At 41.0% G+C, this 27,815-nt stretch overlaps 1 protein-coding gene across 9 annotated transcripts; it reads left to right on the top strand.

Annotated features, from left to right (window-relative positions):
* Nucleotides 1-58: 58 nt before the first annotated feature.
* On the top strand, nucleotides 59-26,613 carry LOC117807230 (dynactin subunit 1-like). Of its 9 annotated transcripts, none has more exons than XM_034676398.1 (32): nucleotides 204-363; nucleotides 3,220-3,285; nucleotides 3,394-3,588; nucleotides 5,533-5,614; nucleotides 6,411-6,442; nucleotides 9,475-9,495; nucleotides 9,982-10,005; nucleotides 11,845-11,931; nucleotides 12,365-12,514; nucleotides 12,683-12,706; nucleotides 13,361-13,558; nucleotides 14,052-14,256; nucleotides 14,371-14,449; nucleotides 14,558-14,717; nucleotides 15,234-15,338; nucleotides 15,692-15,883; nucleotides 15,991-16,107; nucleotides 16,196-16,348; nucleotides 16,459-16,619; nucleotides 16,749-16,917; nucleotides 17,646-17,714; nucleotides 18,625-18,837; nucleotides 18,974-19,135; nucleotides 19,240-19,371; nucleotides 19,468-19,593; nucleotides 19,687-19,829; nucleotides 19,908-20,074; nucleotides 21,454-21,575; nucleotides 21,655-21,850; nucleotides 25,918-25,991; nucleotides 26,081-26,170; nucleotides 26,270-26,607. In XM_034676398.1, the coding sequence occupies exons 2-32, from the start codon at nucleotides 3,244-3,246 to the stop codon at nucleotides 26,405-26,407; spliced, it is 3,828 nt and encodes a 1,275-aa protein (XP_034532289.1). In that variant the 5' UTR covers nucleotides 204-363; nucleotides 3,220-3,243; the 3' UTR covers nucleotides 26,408-26,607. The 9 variants fall into 9 exon arrangements, with proteins under 9 accessions (XP_034532296.1, XP_034532289.1, XP_034532290.1 ...); XM_034676399.1 differs by having other exon boundaries at nucleotides 204-378; XM_034676402.1 differs by lacking the exon at nucleotides 9,982-10,005.
* Nucleotides 26,614-27,815: the final 1,202 nt, after the last annotated feature.

The raw sequence follows: 27,815 nt of genomic DNA, 5'->3' as shown, positions 1-27,815 counted from the left end.
CTAGACCTCCTATGTTTGTAAAAGCGTCTTGAGATAACGTTTGTTGTGGTTTGGCGCTATACAAATAAAGATTGATTGATTGATTGATTGATTGCTAGCTGGGATTGAGGGATAGTTAACAGCCTTTGAAAACGGACCCACCCTCCCCTCCAGCTGGGGGCGGTAGTGCACATAGGTAGTGCACCCTAAAGCTGTTTGTCATCCGCATTTAAACTGAAGAAGAAGAAGAAGCGCAGGAAGGGTAAACAGTGGGCCGGGATAGACTCAACGCATCAGAAAGCAAGAAGGACTACGGGATTACATTTTCATTTTGCATGATCACACCAAGGAGCTACTTTTAATAACATTCCCCGTGTGTGCCAGGTGAGCCAATACCAGGTGTGACAGGTGACACAAGCTCTGCCGGGCAAGTCGGTCAGTGTAAACGTTAGCTTTACGGCTAACACAGCTAGCTAGCTAGCAAAGTGTTGACGTCAGATTTCAGTGTCTCACCAAAGCGAGAGGGAAATGTAAACAGTTAGTATTAATAATAGTTTCAGCCATGTTGAAGCTGTATTTTCATATATGACTGTCAGTATTGACTTTAACGCAAACATGTAATCGAGGGCAGGAAGGTGAATCAGACTAACGTTAGCTAGCTGTGTTGTGTCTGATGACATGTCTCTATAACGCAGATAATAGTCTTTGCTAACCGCTTTAACCCATTTAGCTTTGCGCATTTTCTAAGTGTTTATTACATGGATGCTGTTTCATAGCAGAAATGAATACGCATATATAAAACAACAGAGTATGAAGCCCTCCATGTCACCCAGCGAGAAGCAGCCTCACGATAGTGTTTGTCATCTGGTGATGAATGCAGAAGGTTGAAGGAGATATTGTAGCTAACAAACATGACAAATGTGAATACCAGGATATGCATTACAAGTAAAACACAGCAGTATTCATATTAAACATGTTTCTATATCAGTATACAAAAGAAGAATACTAACTCATTGTTAATACTCACTGAGGACTGCTCTTTGTATGCATCAATTCATTACATAGATGTTATACGATCTTTGTGATCTCCTGCAAACTCATGGAGCTATCATCCATGTGGCTGTAAGAAAAGTCCTAACAGATGGTAGTTACCCTCCCTCTTCAAGTTTAAATGAGCAGTGACGTTTAGTGATGTACTACAAAGTGATCCCTCCCTTTAGTCCCTGTCTTGTATCAGTCTGTTCTTCTGTCTGTGGGAGTTGTGGAGGGGTGTGTGAGCTGATAATAATTACTTTAACTTATCTCTGGAGGTGAAACAGTCTTAAATTGCTGTTATGGCTTTAAACAGGCGGCATTCTTATACCCCACGGGTAAGTATCACGCACATTTGATACTGGAAAATATCTGCTTTGGTACAAAAATAAATGCATGTACTTAGCATGGAGAAGTCAGAAAACTGTTAAAGTTAAACCTAGAAGAGTTTGTTGAGCTCACAATGACCTGGATACAGGATCCCCTTTTTGGCATATTGGATCCTCGTCAAACTAAGAGACAACAATGGTTATGGGTCAGCTGCTAGAAGACTATTTCTATGTCTTATTTTCAATCCACAAGCAAATGATAGTGTGTGTGTGTGTGTGTGTGTATATATATATATAGTTATATTTATATTTATATATTTATATTTATATATATGAATATGTATATATCAGTCAGAAGTTTGGAAACACCTTCTCATTCAAGGGTTTCTATTTATTGTAATGATTGTAAACACTGTAGATTAAATTCAAAGACATCCAAACTCTGAAAGAACATATATGGAATTATTGAATGAAGAAAAAAGTGTTAAACAAAGCAGAATCTGTTTTATATTTTAGATTCTGTAAAGTAGCCCCCTTTTTCCTTCATGACAGCTTTGCACACTCTTGGTATTCTCTCAGTCTGCTTCATGAAGTGGTCTCCTGGAATGGTTTCTAATGAACATGAGCCTTGTCAAGAGTTCATTTGTAGAATGACTTGCCTTCTTAATGTGTTTGAGACCATCAGTTGTGTTGTTCAGAGGTAGGGTTAGCCCTATTTGACTACTGTTGTAATCCAGATTATGGCAAAACCAGATTGTTTCATAGTTTTGATGTCTTCAGTATTAATCTACAATGTTGAAAATAATTAAAATAAATACAAACCATTGAATGAGAAGGTGCGAGAGAGAGAGAGATAAATCTTTTCTTCTGCCTTGTCAGGATTGTGAGGCAGTGTGAATTCAGCTCCATAAACAGATGAGCTTCTGCTGCAGTCCTAGTTTGTGTTGAATGAGCATCTTTGTGTGAGCAGGGCGGTGATGTGACTTGTATATTAAGGACTGTATTGTGGTTTAGGGCATATGACTGAGTGCATGATTCTTTTTCCATTGCTTGTTGTTCTTCTGTCCTCGGGGTGTAGTCTGGGTAGGAGATTTTAAAGGTGCAGTGTGCCGTATTTAGTGGCTTTTGGCAGAACAGATTTGGGATAATGGAATATAATTTTCATAATTACTTGTAAAGTACAGTATAATGACCTGAATATATAAAATATTTGTGTGTTTTTTTTAACTTAGAAAGTTTATTTTATATTTACATAAGGAGGGGGCTCCCTTTCACAGAGGTCACCATCTTACACCGCTGTGTTTCTACAGCAGCAGGGAAGTGTTAAACTAGTATAGGCCGTTTGCATTTTTACATTTAGTGCTTAGTGACCAAAAATAAATAGGATGGAATATGAACAAGGTTCAAGGTTCAACTTATTGTCATTCAGTCACATTCAAAAACATGAAGGAACGTAACACGTTACTCAGGTCCAGCAGCATACAGAATAGATAACAAGCTAAAAAATAGAGAAGAAGAAAAAGAGGAGGCTGATATTTGTGGTGTGCTAAAATGATTGTATTTATAAAAGTGTTTGATGGTAAAAAATTAGAATTGGAATTTCATCAATGGGAGGGGTGAGCACAGGAGTGTTTCAGTTTAGAGTCAGACCTCTATAAATCACTGAGTGGTCCCACTTCTACATTCTGTACCTTTTAACATGGATTTGTCACCCATACTCCCACTGAGCCGTGTGTTTATGACCAGGATGAAGACACGATGGACATATTCTGTGATTTTAAACTGTACATTATCTGCAGTGTCATGACCTCACCTTCCTTTTTACTGTCTATCCCTCCCTCCCCTACTTCTCTCAATCTCTGTCTCTCAAATCTCCCAGCTGACAAGCCCACTGATCAGCAAAATGAGCAGCACAGGAACAGTGGAGAGTGGAAGACCTCCTAAGGTTGGTCATCATCTTACAAGCACAAGAAGGATGGCATTTTATTTTTTTGTTTATGAATGATGTATGTCATAATCTTCTCTCTGTTCTTCCTTGTTCTTCCTTTCTTAGATTGGATCTGTAGTGGAGGTGATAGGGAAGGGTCAGCGTGGTACTGTGGCCTATATTGGTGCCACCCTCTTTGCCTCGGGGAAATGGGTCGGTGTCATATTGAATGAGTCCACAGGCAAGAACAATGGCACTGTTCAAGGGAAACGCTACTTTACCTGTGAGGACAACCACGGGATATTTGTCAGACAGTCTCAGGTAGGTGACATGAGCTATATATGTAAAGATGAATGTGACATGTGGGTTAGATGGTGATGAAGCCTTGAATATCTCCAGTGTGATCACATCAATCACTGACTGACTACAACAGAGAGAGGGCTGACTATATATGTATATTTATATGTTTATATATCTGTGTATATTTATATATTTATATCTATATATTAGGGATGTCAACCATTAATGGAGTATGTATTAATTGATTGTTAAGAACTTACTCAAACACATTTTTTAGTTTAGATTTTCCATCCCGTGGAACAAACATCATGTGGTCTCATATTTGGTTCAGCTATCAGGGAGGTGTTTTAACTTTAAAGCGTGTTTCAGAATGCTTTACACTGTAAGGTGTTGCTCACAACGGAGACGCTCAGCTAGATGCAGCTGAGTGACAGGTCTCCACGAGCGCTTTTTTTCTCTGCCGCTGGACCGATTCTGACCCGTTTGCGCTCCCGGCTGACACCTGACCGTGTTCACATGTTTATTTCTCTCAATAAGAACGAGTAGACAGTAGGGGTGCAACAATACGTGTATCTGTATGGAACCGTTGGATACAGTGGTCACGGTTCGGTACGCCCTATGAACTGAACAATACGCAATTTTATATTTATTTGATCAACTTCTGACGAGGCGCTCTGTGCTGAAAGTTCAGTGGATCTGCGTTGACTCCTCCGGGCTGCATTGTCGAGCACAGGTCCACTGAACTGCGCGCTCCTCCCTCATTCATTCAGTCCAAGCTGGTCACGTTTGTTTTAACTGTGCTTCATCTGGAAAAATATATTTCACCATACGACGGTCTGCTGGGTTCATATGTTCACGTTTGTGTGTGTGATCGCGCCCGAACGAGAGGGAAGCACGAGTGATCCGCTTTAGTTGCAGAGCAGAGTTGTTCCGTGGTCCTGTAGTGGTGCTAGACTGGGTGATGTGGTTTTAATGTTCGTATATGCATTACTTGTGGTCTTATATTGCATGCTGTGTAAGACTTCAGCCTGATACCAGACAGTGTTTTCCCCGCCGTTATATTGGGGGCGCACCCGCAGGGTCCCGCCCCCCATTAGAAGTTCAAGCAGTAGTGATTGAAAGTCTCTCATAGATCAGGTCTATACCTTGTTCTTTTATTTAACAGACTAAATATTCTTTTTTTTTTTAAGTTATATTTTTGGGCTTTTTTGCCTTTATTATATAGGACAGCTGAAGAGAGACAGAAAATGTGGGGAGCAGAGAGTGGGGGAAGACATGCAGGAAATGGTTGACCAGTCGGGAATCGAACCAGCGACCCCTGCGACGAGGATTATAGCCTCTGTACGTGGGGCGCTTAGACCGCTAGACCACCAGCACCCCAGGCTAAATATTCTTATGTTATTTATCTTATTTACATGACGGGATGTCATTTCTGTCTCTACATGGTCGCGCGAGCGTTCACTCGCTCACTCGCTCACTCGCTCACTCGCTCACTCGCTCACTCACATACTCACATACTCACATGCAACCCCCCCATGCACAGCAGAACATTTGTCGGGTATAGCTGCCCCTGATACATTTCATTTCATTTAAAAACTGTGCTTTTGAGCTGAAACAAATGTTGGTAATTTCAACAAACTACAAGTAAAAAAAAAAGTCATTGACATTTCTCTTTTTCTGTATCGAAAACGTATCGAACTGAACCGAACCGTGGATTTTGTGTATCGTTGCACCCCTAATATTTATATATGTATACATTTATATATGTATATTTATATTTGTATGTATATATACTTCTCTATAAAATATGTGTTTATATATGTATATTCTACAGCATATTAAAAATGACTTACGTGTCAGTACGTTTATAGGATGATGTGTTGAGGTTTTCCTTCATAGGGGACCTTTTGTGGCTCACCATGTCCAAATCAAACCTCTTTTATTCTTTGTTATTGTCCTTTTTAGCTCCAGGTGGTGGACGATGGCTCCAGTGCCACCTCCCCTGAGACTCCTGATTCAGGAACTGCAAAAGTACCAAGACAAAGAGGTGAGGGTGAGACACGTAGACTAAGAAAAGAATCATGTAAATGAACATTACTATTGACGGCTGCAGCTCATACAGAATGCTGCTGGAGTCCTAACAAGGACTTAGATCCCTACACTGGCTTCCTGTCTGTCAGAGAATAGACTTTAAAATCCTGCTGATGGTTTATAAAGCACTGAATGGTTTAGGCCCAAAATACATTGCTGATCTGCTACTACTTTATGAACCACCTGGACCTCTGAGGTCATCAGGTACTGGTCTGCTTTCAGTCCCAAGAGTCAGAAGGAAACATGGTGAAGCAGCGTTTAGTCATTATGCACCACATATCTGGAACACACTCCCTGAAAGCTGTAGGTCTGCTCCAACTCTCACCTCTTTTAAATCAAAGATTAAGACTTTTTTATTTACCACTGCCTTCCTATCTTAGATTATTTTAACCCACTTTAAATTAAAATTTTAATATCATTTTTAATCTATTTCTAATTTTCCTTTTCTTTTCTGTTTTATCATATTTGTCATTTTAATTGTGTTCTTTTATGCCTGTCTGAATGTCTCCAATGCTTTTAATGTTTCAATGTAAAGCACATTGAGTTGCCCTCGTGTATGAAATGCGCTATACAAATAAAGCTGCCTTGCCTTGCCTATTGAAGCTTGTGTTGGATACGGTGAACAAGACCTCTGAAGGAATATCTTTAATATGCTTTGACCTATCACAATAAAGTGTTCAACACACCTGGGTGATAGATAAGAAAGCCAGGTAATAAGCAGTAAATAACAATTATACATTTATTTCTTCCAGAGAGCCCAGAGACTCCAAAAACAACCAAGCAGGTAAGAAACCACTTGCACCTTCCTTCTCCCCGTGTCAGTTTGGTACTCTTGTGCTGTACACGTAACTTCCCCTCAAAGATAGTTGACATCTGCAATATTTGATTTTGTACATTTGCTTTGAAAAGTCTGTTTTGTCCATATTTCTGTGCTTTTGAAGTGATTACTGGAGTCAATACTAGCCTTTTCATGGCCATTCCAATGTTTCAGGTGTTTTGGAAAAGATCGATCAGAGAAACAAAGTAACCCAACACATTTTGAATAATGTTGATGAGTCAAACAATCCCCACTCAGTTTGATTTCCCTAGATAAGTTAGCTTCAGTTTCTCTTCTGACTTCTCTATTCTGCACATTGGAGGGAGTTGTTGGTTCATATTTCATCTTTAGCAGGGATGTGATTCTTTCCCGAAGAGGTGACCCACATGAATCATGGATATCCTTGAACATGTTTAAAAATTAGACAGTTATTATAAGCTTGAAAGGAAGACAAATTGGGACATCTAGAGGCTAACTGGGAAATGATAACACGTGTAAGGAGGTTGAAATCAACCTTTTTATTTTGAATAGACAGTGGGTAGCTAATAGAGCTAATATAGTTTGATCCAGTTTTGATCATCACTGTGTTTCCATATCTTTGTAAAATACTTTTACCACCTTTGATGCCACAGAGGTCCAGAACTCTGAAGCCTCACCCACTTCTAGAAAAACTGCAGGTTTTACCTGAATAATTGGGACACTGTCTGGGACACATTGTCTCTGCATGGTTTGTGTGGTAATGGACTAAATGTGCGAGTTTATGTTGCCATGTTCCCCCTAAGGATATATGACACGACGGTAAAAGATCGATACAAATAAGGGTGGATTAAAATCTAATCAAATAATCTGTATTGCAATATTATTTTTAAACAGTAGAGGGTGCTATCTGCATTTCACTCCGCTTGTTCAACATCATGAAGTCTCTTGCACTGCTCTCTCGTCACTCGCTGAGTTGAGCATAACAGACATGGTGGCAGCAGGTGAACACCGAGCAGTTCAGGATCCACCTTTGTGTTTACAGTCTGAGGTAATATAAGCTGCACGTTACTTTATTTAAAGAGATTGACCTTATTTGTTTGAATATTTCATACTTTCATTTGGGAATCGTTCACTTTTCATATCTCTATAATTGTTCTGAAATCTTCCAACAAGGTATTTTTGAACGCTCATTTTGAGTTTTTTTTGCAAGGTGCTGAAAAAAAGGGTGCAGTGGTTTCATTTGAGTTACAACACACCTTTTAAAAATGAAGAGAACAAGTACATATCCCAACTGTCCATATCTGAGGACTGAAATAAAATAAGTTATTTTAATTTTGAGTTCAATCCAGTTTTCTTGAATTGTGAATGAATGGTATAGTGAACCAAAAATCGGGATTGGGATCAAATCATGGGTCGAGTGGATCATCCCTAGTTCTCACGCGTGGTCTGCATCCATCAGTGAAACTTTCTTGCGACCCTCCAGTTCATCAAATCAAGATTCCATTAAAATGAAATGACAGTAGATCTCCTTTTTATTGGACATATTGCACTGCCTGACTTAATGTGGCTCAGAAATGAATCACAGTCTAAATTATGATGAAGAGTCATATTTTTTCCTTTCTTGTAAAAGTTTTCCTTTAATGACATTTTTCTGTATGAAACCAAAATTCTGTGATGCCGGTATGTCCTAGAGGTTAAGCTGATCACCCCCCTGTACAGAGGCTGTAGTCCTCAAGCTGGGGGCCTGGGTTTGATTCCAACATGTGGCCCCTCCCACTACCTCTACTGGTTTCCTGCTCTATCCACTGCCATATCCTCTCAGAATAAAGGCATAAAAGACCAAAAATATAACTTTGAAAAAATAAAAATCGGTTCTATGCAATTCATGATTTCTAAGTTTCAGTTCAGCACTATTAGGATACAGTGAGGGAAAGGGAAAGGAAAGCAGCACATAAATGTATTTCCTTTATGAGGAACTTTACTAAGCTTTTACACATTGTGTTAAGTGTTCAGGCTTCAGATTATAACATAATATAACTTTTTAAGTGCAATAAAATAAAAGAACATATTCCTAAAAATAACAAAATTGATTTAAAATATAGAATCATACTGAATCCAAAATGAACATACACACACATTTTGCGCCACTGTTTACTACACTGGACGTCAAGCTACTGCCTGAAACTGGGTTTTGGGGGGATTAAGACTTTTTGACTCTCCTTTTAGTTTTGTTTTCTGTGGCCCTACAGGCGGCTTTATGTATTTTTCTCCGGCCCCTCATACTCCTCACTGACACACACTCACAAATTCACCGGTAACCACTGTTTGAGCCAGCGACAACCTCCGGCCTTGAGAATTGAATTCAATGAGGAAGTTCTAAAAACTGCTGTTCATGCAGCGTCCACTAGAGGCTGGCTGTAGAAACACAGGAAACCACATACACACCCATTCAAAGAAAACGATCTTTACAGCAGAAATAAACATGTTTACAGCCTGATTCAAAAAACAGTTTAGGTCTGAAGAGCTCCTTTCTCTATCAGCACACACTGTACGGGGGAATTTATCATAACTCTGTATTGTTGAAGATATTAAACTTACGAGTTGTGCCCAAATAAGGGCATGGCTGACTTGATTGACAGGCGGGGACCCTAGTGTGGGGAGCTTTAAGTCTGCACTGAACCATTTCTGTATGCATCTACACAGAACCAAAAGTGCCACAACAGTTTAATACTAATGCCTGTACTTTACAGCCCTGCTATACACTGTGTATGGCCTCTTGTTTGAAATATTATTGAAATGAAAGTTTAAAAATGTATTAAAATGGCATTACCAGGTGTGGTAGGCTCTTCTGAAGTTGTTAAATCACTCTTGATTGTGTGCATAATCATTTTAATCATTAATCATTAATCTTAATCATTTTGCATCATGTGATTGGTGGGGTTCCTATGTTTTTGTCTGATGTAATTTAAATGCCTGTTACGGTTTGCCTTTTTATTTTTGTTTCCTGAATATCTTTGCAGATACCTGTGAATGTTAAAAAGGTAGAACACAATTAATTATTTAACACATTTGCTTCTGCTTGTGTTGTTCCTCTGAACACTTCTGTGACAGCTTATCATTTCAGTTTCCTTTCACTTGGTAGACATTTGCATGGGACATAATGACACCACCTTGTTGTCGTTTTTTCTCTATGTTCATTTTTTTTTCCTTGGCCAAGCTTTGTTTTGCACCTCTTTATTTTGTAAAGTTTGGTGAAGGCATTCAGCACATTGATGAAGAGATGTTTTGAGGTCATCTGATGGTCTACATTGACATTCTTTGCCTTGCAATCCAGTGATGTTAAGCTGCTGTTATAACTCTGTTGCATGAGCTCATAATGTCACATTGTGCATGTAGCCTTCAAAACTATGATCACTTAAGAGTGAGTATGCTTCACGCTGCTTATCTCCTATAACTTGGTTTGCCGCTGCATAGCTGTGTGTGTGTGCTTCTTTCTCTTTGTGACTCACCACCTTCTTCCTCTCCAGTCCTCTTCCCGCTACTCAGCCAAGGTGAGCTTGTTTACAGCAGAAAGTGCAAACTGCATAAAATACAATGACTTGTATGTATACATTATATCCTTTCAAAGGTCATGCATTGTGTGCAGTGTAAGTGTACTGGTCCTCAAACTGCAATATAGAAGACAACAAGGACTCCATGAGTTATATGTAATGTAGAACTAAATAATGATGTTGTATCCATAGAATCTTCATAAGCATGTTTCTGTACTTTAATCTGGAGTGATGGATCATTTTGTAATGTTCTGAAAGTTTATACATTTTGACAGCCAAGGCATGTTAGGTGGATGATATTAATGAATTAATAAGACTTTGGCACTAGGGATGTCCTGATCCTGATCTCAACTATCGGATCACAGCCGATTTGGACGTTTTTTAATTGATCGGTGATCGGCATTTGAGCTGATCATCTCATCTGCTCATTTACGTCTGCTGTCACTAAACACAGTTTGAAGCTGAAGGGGCGAGTGCAATTGAGGGTTGTGAGTTTGCTTCAATGTATAATGAGAAAATAATAAATGGGACATTGATAGAGCTGGGCGATATTGAAAATTATGTTTTCACGATAAAATATTTCATATCAGTCGATAATCGATAATTATCACGATTAATATCAAATCATTATTTCATTTAAATGTAAAGTCAGATTTTTGCTCCTGAGTGAAAGTTGAAGAAAACTGACGGTCTGTTAGTTTGTATCTGGATTTAGTTTTCTGATTAACTTCTTGAATCCATCATATCTGACAGTGCTAAGTAAGATGTGTAAGTTTTCTTGCTTGTCACCAGTTTCAGCTGTTTACATTCACATGTCTTTGAGCCCCACCAACCTCTTACCCTACGACATGATTGGCTGTTCAATGCCGTCTTCTTCTGTTTAATGTTTGGTGGGAACAAGGCTCATTAGCGCCCCCTACCTTTCCTCCAGTGGTTGGTGGGTGTAATTACAGTTTTAAATATATCAAACATTTATTGAACATTTGTTAGATTTATAATGAGGAAAATTATATAAAGATAATTATCGTTATTGAATTATCGCCCAGCCCTAGACGTTGATGTAGAACTCAAGACATGATTTACATTGTACTGTAGAACTCACATGAGCATCGCCAGACACAGCACAGAACACACATCTGCTCTACACACCCTACGGTAACTCTGCAGGGACATGAGGTTCAAAAAGGAGAACACATAAACCAAACACAGGACAGTCTGCTACATTAGCATTAGCAACCTCGTGGCTAGCGGCACCTGCTGTTTTCTATACTGGCTTGTTGCTCCTAAACTAGCACAGCCGGATGTCCTCATTGTGAATCACACACTGTCTCGTGAGAGTTCAGAGCAGCCTGGGATTTAAGCTAGCTGTTATGGGTGCACACCAGTTTCTGGGTCTCATACAGCAGAGCTTGTAAACAGATTATGAGTTTTACAACAATGCTAGCTGGATTAAGTTGAATGGAATGAACACGAGGCATATTTTAGTTATTTTTTAATTATGAATTTTTGTTAAAGGAAAAAAAAAAGTCCAGCTCAACTCTCTTACCTCTTGTGCAACTATTATCTAGGCAAATGCAAGTATTGGATCAGGACTCGGTATCTGCAAATAATAAATATTAAAAAATCGTATCGGGACATCCCTACTTGGCACTATAACATGTTATGGCAGCATCATATGAGTACTGGAGCAGGCTGCAGGTGACCAGACACCAAAACGTTTTTTCATAATTTGTAGTTTTTTGGTTTAGGTTAGAGATATTTGTGTCTAAAATGATTGAGATTTGTTTAAATGAGTCTTGAGAGTCCTAACACAGTGTCTCTATGATCACAATGTGCCAGTGGAATACTCCAGGTCGACTCATGCCTGCCACCTCCCTCCCTTCCCTCTTGATACGTCCATCTGGACGCCCCAGCCTGTCACCCATGGTATGCTCTGTCACATCAGGGTACTTCACCTGTTACCTGACAGTCACAGGAGTGGAGATTTTTTGAGAGTTGGGGATTTTTTTGGTTGGTTGGTTCATGGTTGTTTGATGGATGGCTTACAGGTGAAGGGTTCTACCAGATTAAGGCGATGTATATGGGAATTATAAGGACAAAATCCCTGGTTTGGGACACCAGGTGGTGAAACTTTTAGCCTCTGGAAGATGCATGAAGTTCATCAGTTCATCATAGTATTTTATCAGATTTCAACACAACACAGTAAATGTTCACTGGTGTACTGGGTACATCACAGATGCATGTTCCCTGTTGGTGAAACTGTTGCTTCCATTGTTTTGTTAAGTGACATTCAACTACTTAACAACACCCGTTTTACCTTTTCTACTCTGATCCCTCTGTTTCCTGCATGTCCCAACAGGCATCTCGTGAGAGCCTGTCGTCCTCTGTGCTGGGTGATGTCAGTGAAGCTGGACTGTCATCCCACCAAGGTCCACTGGGAGCTCCTGTTATGCCTCAGCCCAGTGTGTCGCCCTCAGCAGCATCTCAGGGTCCTTCAACTCCGAGCAAGGTGAGGAGCAGACAGTTGGATAAGCCAGTTTACAAATAAAAAGACAAAGATGATTTAAATGAACTTTTGAAATACAGTCTTTCCAACATCACCGTGAATCAACCTTTTCATTATAATGGTGAATCTGTCAAACTTGTCCTGTGTTATTCCTGTTTGTTTTTTTACCAGGTGGAACCTGTCGTTACCAAGCAGGTAGATCTTCTTTAAACTGCATGCTAATATGACATGGCATGAGCTGGCTGATAAATATGAGGGTGCTAAAAATGACCCCTAAACACAACCTCAGAACTTAAAGATAGTTCTGTACTATAAACGATGTGGTGATGGTGCAGGGACACACTGCATGGAATGTCCAACTGCAAATGTGGAATTTCTCTGATTGGTGAAAATGTTTACTCGTATTATCTTGTGTATTTTTTTAAATTGTGGGCGTGTCAAAAATGCAAAGTTTGAATTTTTGTGCTATATAGCTCCTCCTCTTTTCCATATACTTTATTCAAAACCACTCAGAAAGGATCTTCAAACATTTATATATTTTGGGGCTCTCGTAAAAAACCTTGAAAATCTGCTCCATAGCGCCCCCTAACGTCTTTAGATAATCACGTATGCGCATTCATGGCATCAGGACGCACAAAAAATCCTCTCACACCCAAATTTACCTTCAGTTCAATGTCAGAATAGACCCTCTTTACAGAGTCCCTCTTTGAAAAAACCCAGCTTACAGGTTTTCTCCGATCTCACCAGCCTCTCAAATAGGACTCAAAATCCAGTGAAACCTCTTGATCTGCCAAAGGAAGCACCTTCAAATGGCCTTTAGCTTCTCTCCCCTTGTTTTCTCCTTTTCAGGAGGAGGATTCAATGCGAGCCCAGGTCAAGGACCTGGAGGAGAAGCTGGAAACACTGAAGATGAAGAGGACAGAGGACAAGGCCAAACTGAAGGAGCTGGAGAAACACAAAATCCAACTGGAGCAGCTTCAGGAGTGGAAGAACAAAATGCAGGAGCAACAGACTGATTTACAGAAACAACTCAAAGAGGCTAAGAAGGTACAAAGGAAAAAATAAATAAATAAATATTCATTCGTCAAAATAGACACACTCATTTTCACCTGGTCTAACACTGCGGTGGGCTGCAACGATACTGTCTGTTAGTTACATTCTTACTAAACACAACCAGGCCCCTCCAGGAAGTCAGGTTTGTAAAAGACATGTTTGTGGAGTGCCAGTGTCCAAGTTCAAGAGGTCACACTAAGGCAGAGACATTCATTTATTTTCACTTAACTGCCCCCAGTAGGCCTGGATCTAGTTTACTTCTAAGTTTGTTGTGTTCATTTTCAATACTGGGGTAGGCTATTAGTAATATCTGTGGCTCTCCATCTTGGAAGTCTGATAATTTTAAAAGAAGGTAGGTTTGGAGATCCCTGCACTGTATGTGCTGTAGATTTTAACCGACAGTTCCTGATATTTCACAGACATATACATTCAGAGAAGCCGCCCAGCTGTCATCATGATGGTCTTGAGTTTTATTTTCACCTTGTAGGAAGCCCGTGAGGCACACGAGGCTAAGGATCGTTACATGGAAGAGATGTCCGACACAGCAGACGCCATTGAGATGGCTACACTGGACAAAGAGATGGCAGAAGAGCGTGCAGAGTCACTGCAGGTGGAGGTGGACACATTGAAGGAGAAAGTTGAGGAGCTTTCCATGGACCTGGAGATCCTTAGACACGAGATTTCAGAAAAAGGTCCACTCTTAAATTCAATAAATGCCCTCATCATTTACGTCTGTAGCACTCTGAATTTCCTTTCATCCTTTTCACTGCTTTCCCTCACCATGTGGTGTTTGTTCTGTCATGCAGGCTCAGATGGAGCTGCCTCAAGTTACCACGTCAAACAGCTCGAGGAGCAGAATTCTCGACTCAAAGAGGCCTTGGTTCGGTCAGTTAAATATCTGAAAGTTTCAATTTGATTTGGCTTCTGAAGCTTAAGTACAGCCAACATTTTGGTTTGTTTAATGTGATTTCTTACTCTGAAACTATCCCTCAGGATGCGTGACCTGTCTTCTTCAGAGAAGCAGGAACACGTCAAGCTGCAGAAGCAGTCGGAGAAGAAAAACTCTGAGCTGGAGATTCTGAGGACTCAAAAGGAAAAACTGCAGGAAGAGGTCAAGCAGGCGGAGTCCACTATCGATGAGCTGAAGGAACAGGTAAAGTCAGACGGATATATGGGTCTCTGATGCTGCTTCTTGGATATCACAATAAAGTAAACAGAAAAGAAAAGAAGCCAAATACTGGCAGATCAGACTTGGGCCTAGGTTTTGAGTATTAACGTTAAGACGGTGCAAGGCACTGAATTATATTTGTTTATCAGCTCAGAAAATACTAACTTATCAAGGTTAGAGCTCCTGAAATGTTCTAGAAATTTCATGTCTAAAATAAGCTTAGTTTATCACCATTGGGGCCACTTTAAGGAGGGTGTATGACACAGAGTAGTGCTGTGAAAATAGAATACTTATAGTTGAGTGTGTGTGTGTGTGTGTGTGTGTGTGTGTGTGTGTGTGTGTGTGTGTGTGTGTGTGTGTGTGTGTGTGTGTGTGTGTGTGTGTGTGTGTGTGTGTGTGTGTGTGTGTGTGTGTGTGTGTGGTGTGTGTGTGTGTGTGTGGTGTGTGTGTGTGTGTGTGTGTGTGTGTGTGTGTGTGTGTGTGTGTGTGTTCTGAAACCAGGTGGATGCTGCCCTGGGGTCAGAGGAGATGGTTGAAACCCTGACTGAGAGGAACCTTGACCTGGAGGAGAAAGTCAGAGAGCTGAGAGAAACCGTCACTGATCTGGTCTGCATACATGATTTCTAATCGCACTTTCATGGACTTATTCCATCACTGTGGTAAAAGGAACCAAAACATTCAAATAAAGACAAACATAAGATACAAGTACCCCTATGTGCTGAGTCGCGTTACATCTGCCCCCCCGACATGTTCCCATTTTAGTCTGCACGTCCGGTGGCAGGGCACGCACCGTCAGACGGAGCAAACCCGTGGCGCTGAAGGAACGCGGCGCACATGGTCTCTGTTTAGATTGGGGGTTACTGCTGCAGACAATCAGGGTAGAACTGTCCAAACTGTCCTGACTAGTTTCTCAACAAACTGTTGAGCCATCACGTTCTAACTCAGAGTTGTGAAAACAGGAGGCCATAAACGAGATGAATGATGAACTCCAGGAGAACGCCCGAGAAACAGAAATGGAAATCAGGGAGCAGTTGGACCTGAGTTCAGCAAAGGTCAGAGAGGCTGACAAAAGAGTGGAGGCTGCGCAGGAGACTGTTGCTGATTACCAGCAGACCATAAACAAATACAGGGATCTCACCACCAGGCTCCAGGTGAGTGAAGGGGAGGGTAACATGCATTCTAAAGTAGTAGTGGCAGAGCATAGGATGCACTGGTTGAGGTGGAGCCTACACAGTCTGTCTTTTCCCTTATTCACCAGGACGCCAACAGAGAGCTGATCAGCCAGCAGAATACAAACGCTGAACAAGTTCAACAACCTCCTGCTGAGCTGTTTGATTTCAAGATCAAGTTTGCAGAGACCAAGGCCCATGCCAAGGTAGGAAACGTTTATTTGTGATCTATTCTGGGTTCTGAAGTGTACTAGTGTTTCTTTGTTGAGAACATGTCCGTGTCTCTGTCACTAGGCCATTGAGATGGAGCTGAGGAAAATGGAAGTTGCTCAGTCCAACAGACAGGTGTCTCTACTCACCTCTTTCATGCCGGACTCCTTCCTCCGTCATGGTGGAGATCACGACTGCATTCTGGTCCTTCTGCTCATTCCCAGGCTCATCTGTAAGGTATGAAGCTGTGTGTGTGGTAGAGTAGGACAGAAGGGTACAGCATCCTCTTTGAGTTTGTGTTTTTAGAATGAATGCATTAATCTGTGCATGTGTTTGTGAATTTCTAGGCTGATCTTATCAGTAAACAAGCCCAGGAAAAGTTCGACCTGAATGGGAACATGGCTCAAGGGTCTGGACTTAGGGGGCCTCCTGGAGAACAGCGCAGTTTTGCCTCAGGACTGGTGTACTCGCTGAGCTTGCTGCAAGCCACTCTCCACAAATATGAACAGTAAGCACTGAAGATCATCTCAGGTTTTTATAGAAATGTCACATGATGTGTTGCCTAATTTTGTATACTTAATTTCGTGATGCATTGGTCTTGTCTATTCTTCTACCTTGTCCCCGGCTGTGGTTCCAGGGCTATGACTAACTGCAGTGTGGAGGTTTTCAAACGTATGGGTACGCTCTACACCGAAATGAGCTTCCATGAGCGCTCGCTGGATTATTTCATTGACCTGCTGCATAAAGATCAGCTTGATGAGACCGTGCAGGTTGAACCTCTGACAAAGGCAATCAAGTACTATCAGGTAACAAAGCAACTTTGAAACACACCATCAAGCCAAGTTATGGATTTTCAGTGTACCTTAAAAAAGATAATCAATCTTTATTTGTATAGCGCCAAATCACAACAAACGTTCTCCTCAGACTCTTTCCAAACAGAGCAGGTCTAGACTGTACTCTATGTTCTATTATGAACAAAGACCCAACATCAAGACAGGATAAGATCCAGTCCCATCTTATAGACAGGACTCAGTCTGATCTCATCTTAATCCACCATGAACAGAGCACTTTGCAGCATTTAGCAAGTTACAGTGGCAAGGACAAACTTCCTTTAACAGGCAGAAACCTCCAGCAGAACCAGACTCATGTTAGACACACATCTGCTGAGACCGAGTTGGTGTTGGAGAGAGGGATAGAGGAGAATAAGAGAGAGAGAGATGATAGTGATGACACATAGTCCGACTAATATACAATTATTGTCTGTGAGTGGCTTTGGTTGAAGGCATGAGGAAAGCCTGGAACTGTTTCGGATACGTTAAATCTAACTTAGTTCTGCTGGTTTTCCCAAAGACCCTACCCCAGCTTTAATTCAAGATCTGTCCATATTTCTGATCTGTATTGAAGACTGTTATTTAATGGTATGAGTTGGGCCCAGTACATCTTCAGTCAAGTATGAAGTTATGTTAACTCTTTAAATTCAAACTGAATACCATATTTTCTTGAGCATAACATTTCTCTTTGTTTTGACCTTCAGCAACTGTATGGGGTCCATCTGGCAGATCACCCTGAAGACTGCACCGTGCAGCTGGCTGACCACATAAGAGTATTCCATCTTGTTTTACTGTTCATTTCTTCTGTTACAAAGACTTTTACTTCTTCTCCTCTGGCACAGAGTCAGTACAAAACTTTATTTCCGATTTTTTTCTGCAAACAAGTAGCATACTCATTTTTTTTACTGTTTTATTTGACAGACAAAAGACAAATGGCACAACAGGCACAGATTTCAAATTTCAAAACATTCCAATAAGTACTTTTGTGTGTGTGTGTGTGTGTGTGTGTGTGTGTGTGTGTGTGTGTGTGTGTGTGTGTGGTGTGTGTGTGTGTGTGTGTGTGTGTGTGTGTGTGTGTGTGTGTGAAGCAGAGAAAAAACGTCTAGACACTTCCCTGGCGGTGGAGTTTAATGGTTAGAGAATACATAAAAAAATAAGAAACTCAAGTAAAATTTAAATAAATATCAAATCAATTAATATAATCCTTTAAAAATAAAGATAATAATTATAGTTAATAATAGAATTACTACCAATGATTATTATAAATTAATATTACAAATATTATATTATACTATTTGTTGTTATTATAAAGTGATATAATAATAATAATAATAATAATAATTTTTACAGTAATAGTATTTAAAAAATAAAGGTAAAAAAAGAATAATAAGTAAGTTAATAAACAAATAAATACACAACAGTATATATATAAATATATATAAAAAGAATAATAATGATAATACAAATGATAATGAAAAATACATTTAAAAACTCTAAATCATTGGCACATGTATTTGCATTATAATCATTATCAAGGGCTGGGGAAGTGGTCTGTTTAACATGAATTTGGCACATTTTAATCTCAGAAAATGTATTATCTGTAAAAGGAACTGGGAAAGGCAGTTAAAGTTAAATCAGGATGTAGCAGAGACATTTTTCTAATGTTAAATATTCTACCTCCAGTTTACCCAGAGCGCCCTGGACTGCATGGGAGTGGAGGCAGCTCGTCTGCGATCGTTCCTGACAGCAGGTCAGGAGAGCTCTGGCTTCAGTGTTCTTCTGAAAGACCTGGACACGTCCTGCTCTGACGTTAAACAGTTCTGCAAAAAGATCCGCCGTCGCATGCCTGGGACAGATGTAGTGGGAGTACCCGCAGCATTAAACTTTGGACCACAGGTATGACTCCACACAAATGTCCTTTGTTCTCTCCATTACATACATGTCTGTGCTCTTCATGATTTACTGACACTAATGCACACACAAGATGATCTGATGTACAAATGTGATTGATGTACTGTGTGTTGTGTTATAGGTGTCGGAGGCTCTGACAGAGTGCAGGCGCCAGCAGACCCGAGTGGTGGCTGTGCTGCAGGAGGTGGCAGCAGCAGGAGCTCAGATGATTGCTCCGCTAGCAGAACAGGAGGGGCTTAACGCTCTGAAAATGGAAGATATCGCCTGCAGAGCCGTGGAACAGGTCGGTCCGCTGTTCATAAACCAGTATCCATACACACATTAACTTTGGTAAACATTTGAGCACAGGACGTAAAGCTAGACTAATCTACTCTTTTCTTATCCCAGGTGTACGGCGCTCATGGTGTCAATGGTCTAGACTCTCTCCGTCAGTCATGCAGTTCTGTCATTACTACCATGAACAAGATGGCCACTGCCATGCAGGAAGGAGAGTATGATGCTGACAGGCTACCAAGCAAGGTACTTATACACACCACGCCCTTTTGATGATAGAATAATAATCAAGCGTATTTCTGCTAATGGTCCCTTCCTCCTTGTTTTCTGTCACATCCTCAGACTCCTCCAGTGGAGGTCCGAGCATCCATGGTCAGGGCGGAGATGACGGACGCTGAGGGTCTAGGAGTGAAATTAGAAGATAGAGAAACTGTTATCAAGGAGGTGAAGAGGTCCCTCAAAATCAAGGTAACGCATTTGATATGAGTCACTTAAACCTTTTGTAATGCCACAAGTCATAAACAACAGGTGTAACTTTGTGTCTGTTATTCTCTGACCCAGGGAGAGGAACTGAGCGAGGCCAATGTGCGACTGAGTCTGTTAGAGAAGAAACTGGACACCTCCACCAAAGACGCGGATGAACGGGTGGAGAAAATCCAGACCAAACTGGACGAGAACCTCACCCTGCTGAAGAAGAAAGAAAAGTAACTATTGAAGAAAGGAAATCATTCTTTGTCCTTTTTCATTGCTGCTTGCTGACCTTCCTTTCTCCCCTTCCTCAGGGAGTTCGAGGAGACGATGGATGCTCTTCAGGCCGATATCGACCAGTTGGAGGCAGAGAAGGCGGAGCTGAAACTACGCATGAATAATCAATCTAAGATGACCATTGAAGGGCTTAGAGGCTCACCATCCTCTGGGATTGCCTCCATTGTTCAGGGTTCTGCAGGAGGTAACCGCTCTCTTGTTATTTGTGTTAAATAAAGGGTTCGGTGTTTTCTCAACTAGCCTGTGAGATGAAATATATAGACCCCTTTAGTGTCTGTAAACAGTTACAGTTATCATGGCAGCGGACGTACTGCAGAGCACAAGAGTTTGCCACTTTGACGAACAGTAGACGACCAGCTCCGTGTGAAATCAGTGAGTGTATAGAAGACATCAACAAGTGGGCAGATGTTTAGTGACAGACGTCTTTAATGGAGAAACCAGCGTGAACCCCAGAGAGAGATTACACACACAAGTCAGTCCATGCCTGAGACCACATCATCTGTGGACATGCAGACCGTCAAATATCAAGACTGAAACTGTGTCTAGGAATAAGGAATCCTCCCACGCCAAAGACAAGCTCACAAAAGCACTACATATGAGACCTGGGTCATAAAAGACTGCTACGTATGAGACCTGGATCATAAAAGACCGCTACGTATGAGACCTGGGTCATAAAAGACCGCTACGTATGAGACATGGGTCATAAAAGACCGCTACGTATGAGACATGGGTCATAAAAGACCACTACGTCTGAGACATGGGTCTTAAAAGACTGCTAAGTCTGAGACCTGGATCATGGAAGACCGCTACGTCTGAGACCTGGATCATAATAAACGAGCCAGAACACTAAGTCCAGACAGTGACGTGCACCGGTGTGGGTCAGAGTAATAATGATTCTGTGTTTTTTAACAGCTATCAGCTACAGACGCGGCTGGTGTTCCAGTGACAAGTGTGACCCTGTGAACTGGTGACTGTCAGCAGAGTGTGCCTCTCACAAATGCTCTTAATGAAACACACATCTGATGAGTTTATTTTATATTACAATATGAAATAATCTAGGAAGCAGTCATGAGGACTCTTCATGTTTCAACGGCTGCTGTAATCATAAAAATCTCTGACACGTCCAGTTTAATGTCACGAGTTAGCACGGTCACTCTTAACACCAAAGCACTGGTTGCTCTGAAACGGTCGTAATCCTGTCTGACTTCTAGAGAGCTCGAGCCTGAGGTGGAGGATCGATTCTGACAACCGACCACAGAACAGCCCGACACTTTGATGCTGCAGACAGTTTAAACTCAGTGTTTAAAGCTTGCTAACTCGTCTGATGAATGCAGCTAAACGCCGCTTTCATCGGCACAAACCTTTCACACCCACCTCTTCGATGGCATAGGCTGTAAAGGGGTCTATTATATGTATATTTGCATGTTTTAAGTGACCAAAGTCGTAGAAGTATCTGTTATCTGACACCAGTAGGATTTGAGGAATTACAAAAATAGACAGGGGAGGCATAGGTCATTTAGTGATGAACGATCTGTCCTTACTATTCCCCCTTTCTCTTCTCAGCTGGTTTCCCCCAGTCCCTGGTGGGACCAGTCGAGGTGGTGGACTCTCCTCTCCTCAGGCAGCAGGTTGAGGCCCAGAGACTGGGTATTAAACAGCTGAAGAATGAAAACAACAGACTGAAGGTACACCGCTGTTGGTTTAATTATGTTGTGGCGTTATGCTAGTTGTCCGAACCCATTACTGACCTACCTTGTCTTTCAGGCTGAAAAGATGAGAGCCCAGCTGGCCTCCCTGCCTCCACTCTGCCCTCCCAAACTACCACAGCTGTCCAAAGAGAGCTCCATGCCACCAGACGGACTGAACACAGGCATCTACCGCAGGACTGACCAACTGCTGGCAACACTTCTCAAGCTCTGTGCAGAAGTCAAAGTGGTCGACGTCACCGGAAAAACATCAAGTATGTTGAGTTCTCCGTTTTTAGACTTTGCTCTTTCTCTTGTCATTGCTGTCCTCACCGGAGTACGGCTTTTCTGTAAATATGTTTTACTTTTTAACATTTTACAGGGTATGTGGAGGAATGTACCAAAACATACAGAAAACACACAACATCCCCTTAAAAGAGGCAGATTAATAAAACAACACAGAAAACATAAAATAAAACAATGTTGATAAAAATGATGAGAAGTTTTACACTGAAAGTAGTATAAAGTCAAAATAAATAAGAGTAATGTTTAAATTATCAAAGTACATTTCAAATAATTCCTGATAAAACCTTACAGAAAATCAAGTTACTTAAAAATAAATAACAATAAAAATAATAATAATGGTTTAAAATAAAATACAGCAAAAAAATATAAAAATACTGACGCATTGAATTTGTCATACATTTCTCACAACATATATACAGGAATGTCTCAGAAAATTAGAATATTGTGATAAACTTCTTTATTTTCTGTAATGCAATTAAAAAAACAAAAATGTCATACATTCTGGATTCATTACAAATCAACTGAAATATTGCAAGCCTTTTATTATTTTAATATTGCTGATTATGGCATACAGCTTAAGAAAACTCAAATATTCCTATCTCAAAATATTAGAATATCATGAAAAAGTATACTAGTAGGCTATTCAACTAATCACTTGAATCGTCTAATTAACTCGAAACACCTGCAAGGGTTTCCTGAGCCTTGAAAAACACTCAGCTTGGTTCAGTAAACTAAATCACAAGTATGGGGAAGACTACTGATCTGACTGCTGTCCAGAGGACCATCATTGTCACCCTCCATCAGGAGGGTAAGACACAAAAAGAAATTTCTCAAAGAGCAGGCTGTTCACAGAGTGCAGTTTCAAAGCACATTCACAAAAAGTCTGTTGGAAGGGGAAAATGTGGCAGGAAACGCTGCACAACCAAGAGAGATGACCGCAGCCTTAACAGCATTGTGAAGAAGAGCCGCTTCCAGAATTTGGGGGATCTTCAAAGACAGTGGACTGAAGCTGGAGTCCAGGTATCAAAAGCCACTGTTCACAGACGTGTCCGGGAAATGGGCTACAATAGCCGTATTCCCATGGTCAAGCCACTTCTGAACTCAAGACAACGGAAGAAGCGTCTGACTTGGGCTATGGAAAAGAAGCACTGGACAGTTGCAGAGTGGTCCAAAGTCCTCTTTTCAGATGAAAGCAAGTTTTGTATTTCATTTGGAAGTCAAGGCGCCAGAGTCTGGAGAAAGGCTGGAGAGGAGCAAAATCCAAGTTGCTTGAAATCCAGTGTGAAGTTCCCACAGTCAGCGATGGTTTGGGGAGCCATGTCAGCTGCTGGTGTTGGTCCACTGTGTTTCATCAAGTCCAGAGTAAATGCAGCTGTGTACCAAGAGATTTTAGAGCACTACATGCTTCCGTCTGCAGAAAAGCTCTATGGAGATGATGAATTCATTTTCCAGCATGATCTGGCACCTGCCCACAGTGCCAAAACCACCAGTAACTGGTGTACTGACCATGGCATTACTGTCCTCGATTGGCCTGCCAATTCCCCTGACCTGAACCCCATTGAGAATTTGTGGGGTATTTTGAAGAAGAAGCTCAAAGACACCAGACCCAACAATGCAAATGAGCTAAAGGCCGCTATTGAAGCATCCTGGGCATCCATAACACCTCAGCAATGCCACAGGCTGATTGCCTCCATGCCACGCCGCATTGATGCAGTAATCCGTGCAAAAGGATTCCCAACCAAGTACTGAGTGCATTAATGGACATTTTCAAATGTTTGATTTTGTTTTGCTGTTATACTTTTTTTTTACTTGGTCTGAGGAAATATTCTAATATTTTGAGATAGGAATATTTGAGTTTTCTTAAGCTGTATGCCATAATCAGCAATATTAAAATAATAAAAGGCTTGCAATATTTCAGTTGATTTGTAATGAATCCAGAATGTATGACATTTTTGTTTTTTTTAATTGCATTACAGAAAATAAAGAAGTTTATCACAATATTCTAATTTTCTGAGACAGTCCTGTATATTACATGCCGTTTGCATCATCGCCCCACAATTCCAGCACTTCTCTAATCTCTACATTTTTGATAAAATTCAAAAATGTATCCCAGATATTAACAAACTCAGAAGCCCTCTTCCTCACAACATACTACTTTCCCATGAACTAAAAGGTTCCTGTGCCCCCATTGTCGTCTGCGTTTTCGACCGTGGGCTGAAGTCCTGGGTAGATTGTGCAAATCCGGCCAGTGACGTATGCTGGCGCTGTTTTAGATGGTGCTATATTTCATCACAGATGGATTCACTGAATCAACACGTGAGAGGAGATAAGCGCGAGTAGCAAAGACGTTTCAACACGCCTTTAAAATCCTTTTGAACTCAAAAAGCCGTGATCGCAGAGATCGGGCGGTGTTTTGGTTTAAACAGCGACCCTGTTAACTGGAGACTTTCAGCCGGATGCATCCCTCATAAACGTCTTTAGACGATCATTAAATATCTGATGAGGATATTTTGAAATCTTAATAAAAACTAAACTAGTTTGCATTCCCTCTCTGTGTTTCAACAGCTGTGTAAACTCCACAAACACTGACACGTTCAGCTGAAGGTCTCCAGTTTACAGGGTCACTTTTAAAACCATAACACCGGGAGAGACGCATTCATGGTAGGCTGAGAGAAGACTACTGTTACAAGCTGCTAAATCAAGAGAATCACATCTTTTGAAAAGTACGCACACATACAAAAAAGATAGAACAAATAAAAACTAATGAAAGAAAGAGAAATCAAGTGAATCACAGCTTCTTAACTACCCCTGAACTAAATTCAGATCCTGGTTCCTCCGGTTGAAACGATGCAGTTCAGGGGTAAAATTCCTGCGGTTGAAAAACGCCTCTTTGTACGTTTATAAAGAGCCAAACATGCTGTTAATTCTTTCAACCAGCGACCAAGAGAGAGGCAACACACATTCTTTAAATATAATGCAATAAAACGCCTCGTCTGTCACAAACAAACGTCCACCATCATGTTCTCTCTTTCAGGCAGAGAACAGTTCTCTGGAAACAAACAAACAAACATGTTTTAGGATTTAGAGTGATAGGTGTTGGATTAATCTGAGAAACAAAGCTAACCACTGACCTCCAGAATCTTTGAACCTCTGCACATTCTCAAAGGAAGTGATATAAGGAGCCTGGATACGCCTTGCATTTGAAACAAAGGTCAGGGATATTAGGGTGCAACTTATTCAAGTTTACAGGAGTGATGTCTGTTCTCATAACCCAATTATATTGTATTAGTCTCAGACAGGTACTGATGGTAGGGCTGGGTGATAAAACAATACAATAATTATCATGATATCATTTTTCACAATATAAGATGTATAAATGTTCAATAGAAATTTGAGACATTTTAACCTGTAGTTACATCCCTCAACTGCTGGAAAGGGAGGAACACTAATGCACCTTAAACACAAAAACCCTGCAAAAAAAATTAATTATTAAATAATAAATTATGCAAATAACCCCAACCTGAGAAAAAAAGAATTGACAAACCTAAACTCCACAAAAATAAATCTGATCTCACTCTAAAGACCTGCTTCCTGTTAGCACCGTCAGAAAGGATGGATTCAAAAAGATTAGCAGAGAACTAGATCCAGACATGAGCTAACAAACCATCTGGTTTCTTCAAGTCTCACTCAGGAGCAAAAACCTGCCTTTAATTTACATAATGAATTTACATTTGATATTTATCGTGATAATTATCAATATCGACTCATGTGAAAAATGTTATCCTGATAACATCTTTTTCCCATATCGCCCAGCTCTAATTGATGGTTTGAGTTGGTGCCTTTTTGCACACTGTGCAGTGGATTCAAGAGGGACAAGAGGACACTTTAGTTGATGAATTGGGGTAGTCACTTATTTCACTGTTATCTTTATGATTTTCAAGCATTAAATTCTATAACTCGGTGACCTGTCCTTTACTTAAGCAGATATTTTTTCCACCTGAGTTCAGCTGTTCAGTTCTTTTCTTTCTCCTTCCAGTCAGTGCCAGTGCCCAGCTGCTGGAGCAGACTGCTCGTCTACAGAACCTCAGTGATGCCCTGGTTAAACTCAAGGTGAGACCGTCTTTATCAAAATGGCTGTCTTTCTATTCAAACTATCTGTCTGCAATTCACAACCAAACATTGGGACACTACTGTTTCAGGGAGAGGTCGCCGAACATGTGGTCTCATACCAGCCTGGTGCAAAAGCTTCCTCTGACTTTGCCACCTTTCCAGTCTCGTCCTTTGTTAAGGTAAAACCATCAGTACACAGAGCACCAGTTCTTTTCTGTCTTTGTTCTAGTGAGTTCAATGGTTAATAAATCACGTCTACGTTTTCCGTTGTTTGCCAGGCCAAGGAAGAAAAGCAGGGAGGAACAGTGTTTGTTGGTCGTGTTGCTATCCCCTGCGTCCGTGGACAGGAGCAAGTCCACCAGCTGGTCCTGTCTCAGCAGCAGCTGCAGAGAGTGCACGGCCTGTTGATGGCCTGAGACCACAAACCTTTGGAGCAAAGCCATGATCGACCACACACAAGAAGAAAAGCTTTCCTTCCTTTTTATTCCAGCTTCCACTTCAACACTCTTCAGTATCTATATCTATCAATTTCTCTTTGTACTTGTCTCAAGAAACTGTTTCTAATATTTGCAATGTTTCTACTTTGACACTATTAAACCTGAAGCACCTGTTGACTAATCAATCAATCTTTATCTGTATCGCACCAAATCACAACAAACATTACCTCAAGACTCTTTCCAAACAGAGCAGGTCTAGACTGTACTCTATGTTCTATTATTAACTAAGACCCAACACCAAGACAGGATAAGATCCAGTCCCATCTTACAGACAGGACTCAGTCTGATCTCATCTTAATCCACCATGAGCTGAGCACTTTGCAGCATTTAGCAAGTTACAGTGGCAAGGACAAACTTCCTTTAACAGGCAGAAACCTCCAGCAGGACCAGACTCATGTTAGACACACATCTGCTGAGACCGTGTTGGAGAGAGGGATAGAAGGAGAGGTGATAGTGGTGAGACAGATAGTAGTAGTTGTAGTAGCTGGAGTCTGGCACGTCCACAGCAGCAGAGATCCAGAGGAACCTACGGGACAAGGGAGCTCAGGGACTCCAGAAAGGTCTATGGTTAGTAACTTATACAGGACAGGAAGAGTTAAAGTAAGTGATGGGAGGAGGGTAGGATCCGAGAATTGGCTCTTGAAGGTTTAGTTAAACTTGTATTTGTCCCCTGAATGTCATATCATGAAGGCATCATGTTTTAACTGAGAACAGTGTGTGTTCTGGATTAGCACCTGAATGGTGTAAAAAGGGAAAGCTGGGCGTTTGTCCTTTATTATTCACTTCTGGTATTTGTTGTAAGAAGACAAAAGCAATCAAATCACTGAAGAACTAGTCTCTATATTAAGTGCACAGCACATGAGGGACATAATGTTCGGTGCATTTTACTTAGACTTAGACTTGTACTTGCATTACTTTCTGACCACTCAAAGTTCATACACACTCACACACCACTAACCAACAGCGGAGCAATGTGGGGTTCAGGTTCAAGGACACTTAGGCATGTGACTGCAGGAGCGGCGATCTAGGATCGAACCGCCAACCTTCAGATTGATAAACGAACGACTCGAGCTACTAACAAATAGCTGCTGCCCGTCTACGGCAGAGACTCAGAGGAACCTATGAGACAAGGGAGCTCAGGGACTCCAGGGAGGTCTATGGTATACAAATTTTCAAACACATCAAAGGTTTTTCAGAGAATGAACAATAAGTTCCTGTTTTATTGTGAGAGGTCTTAGTTTGAGGAGCTGGCAGGGACACCTTGTGACAAAAAGTCAAACAATGAGGCTTCATTATGGTGTGAAGGCCTGGCTGACCACATTTCACC

Source organism: Notolabrus celidotus, chromosome 23, assembly GCF_009762535.1.
Source record: "Notolabrus celidotus isolate fNotCel1 chromosome 23, fNotCel1.pri, whole genome shotgun sequence".
Taxonomy (NCBI): domain Eukaryota; kingdom Metazoa; phylum Chordata; class Actinopteri; order Labriformes; family Labridae; genus Notolabrus; species Notolabrus celidotus.
This window is presented reverse-complemented; position numbering and strand designations above follow the sequence as displayed.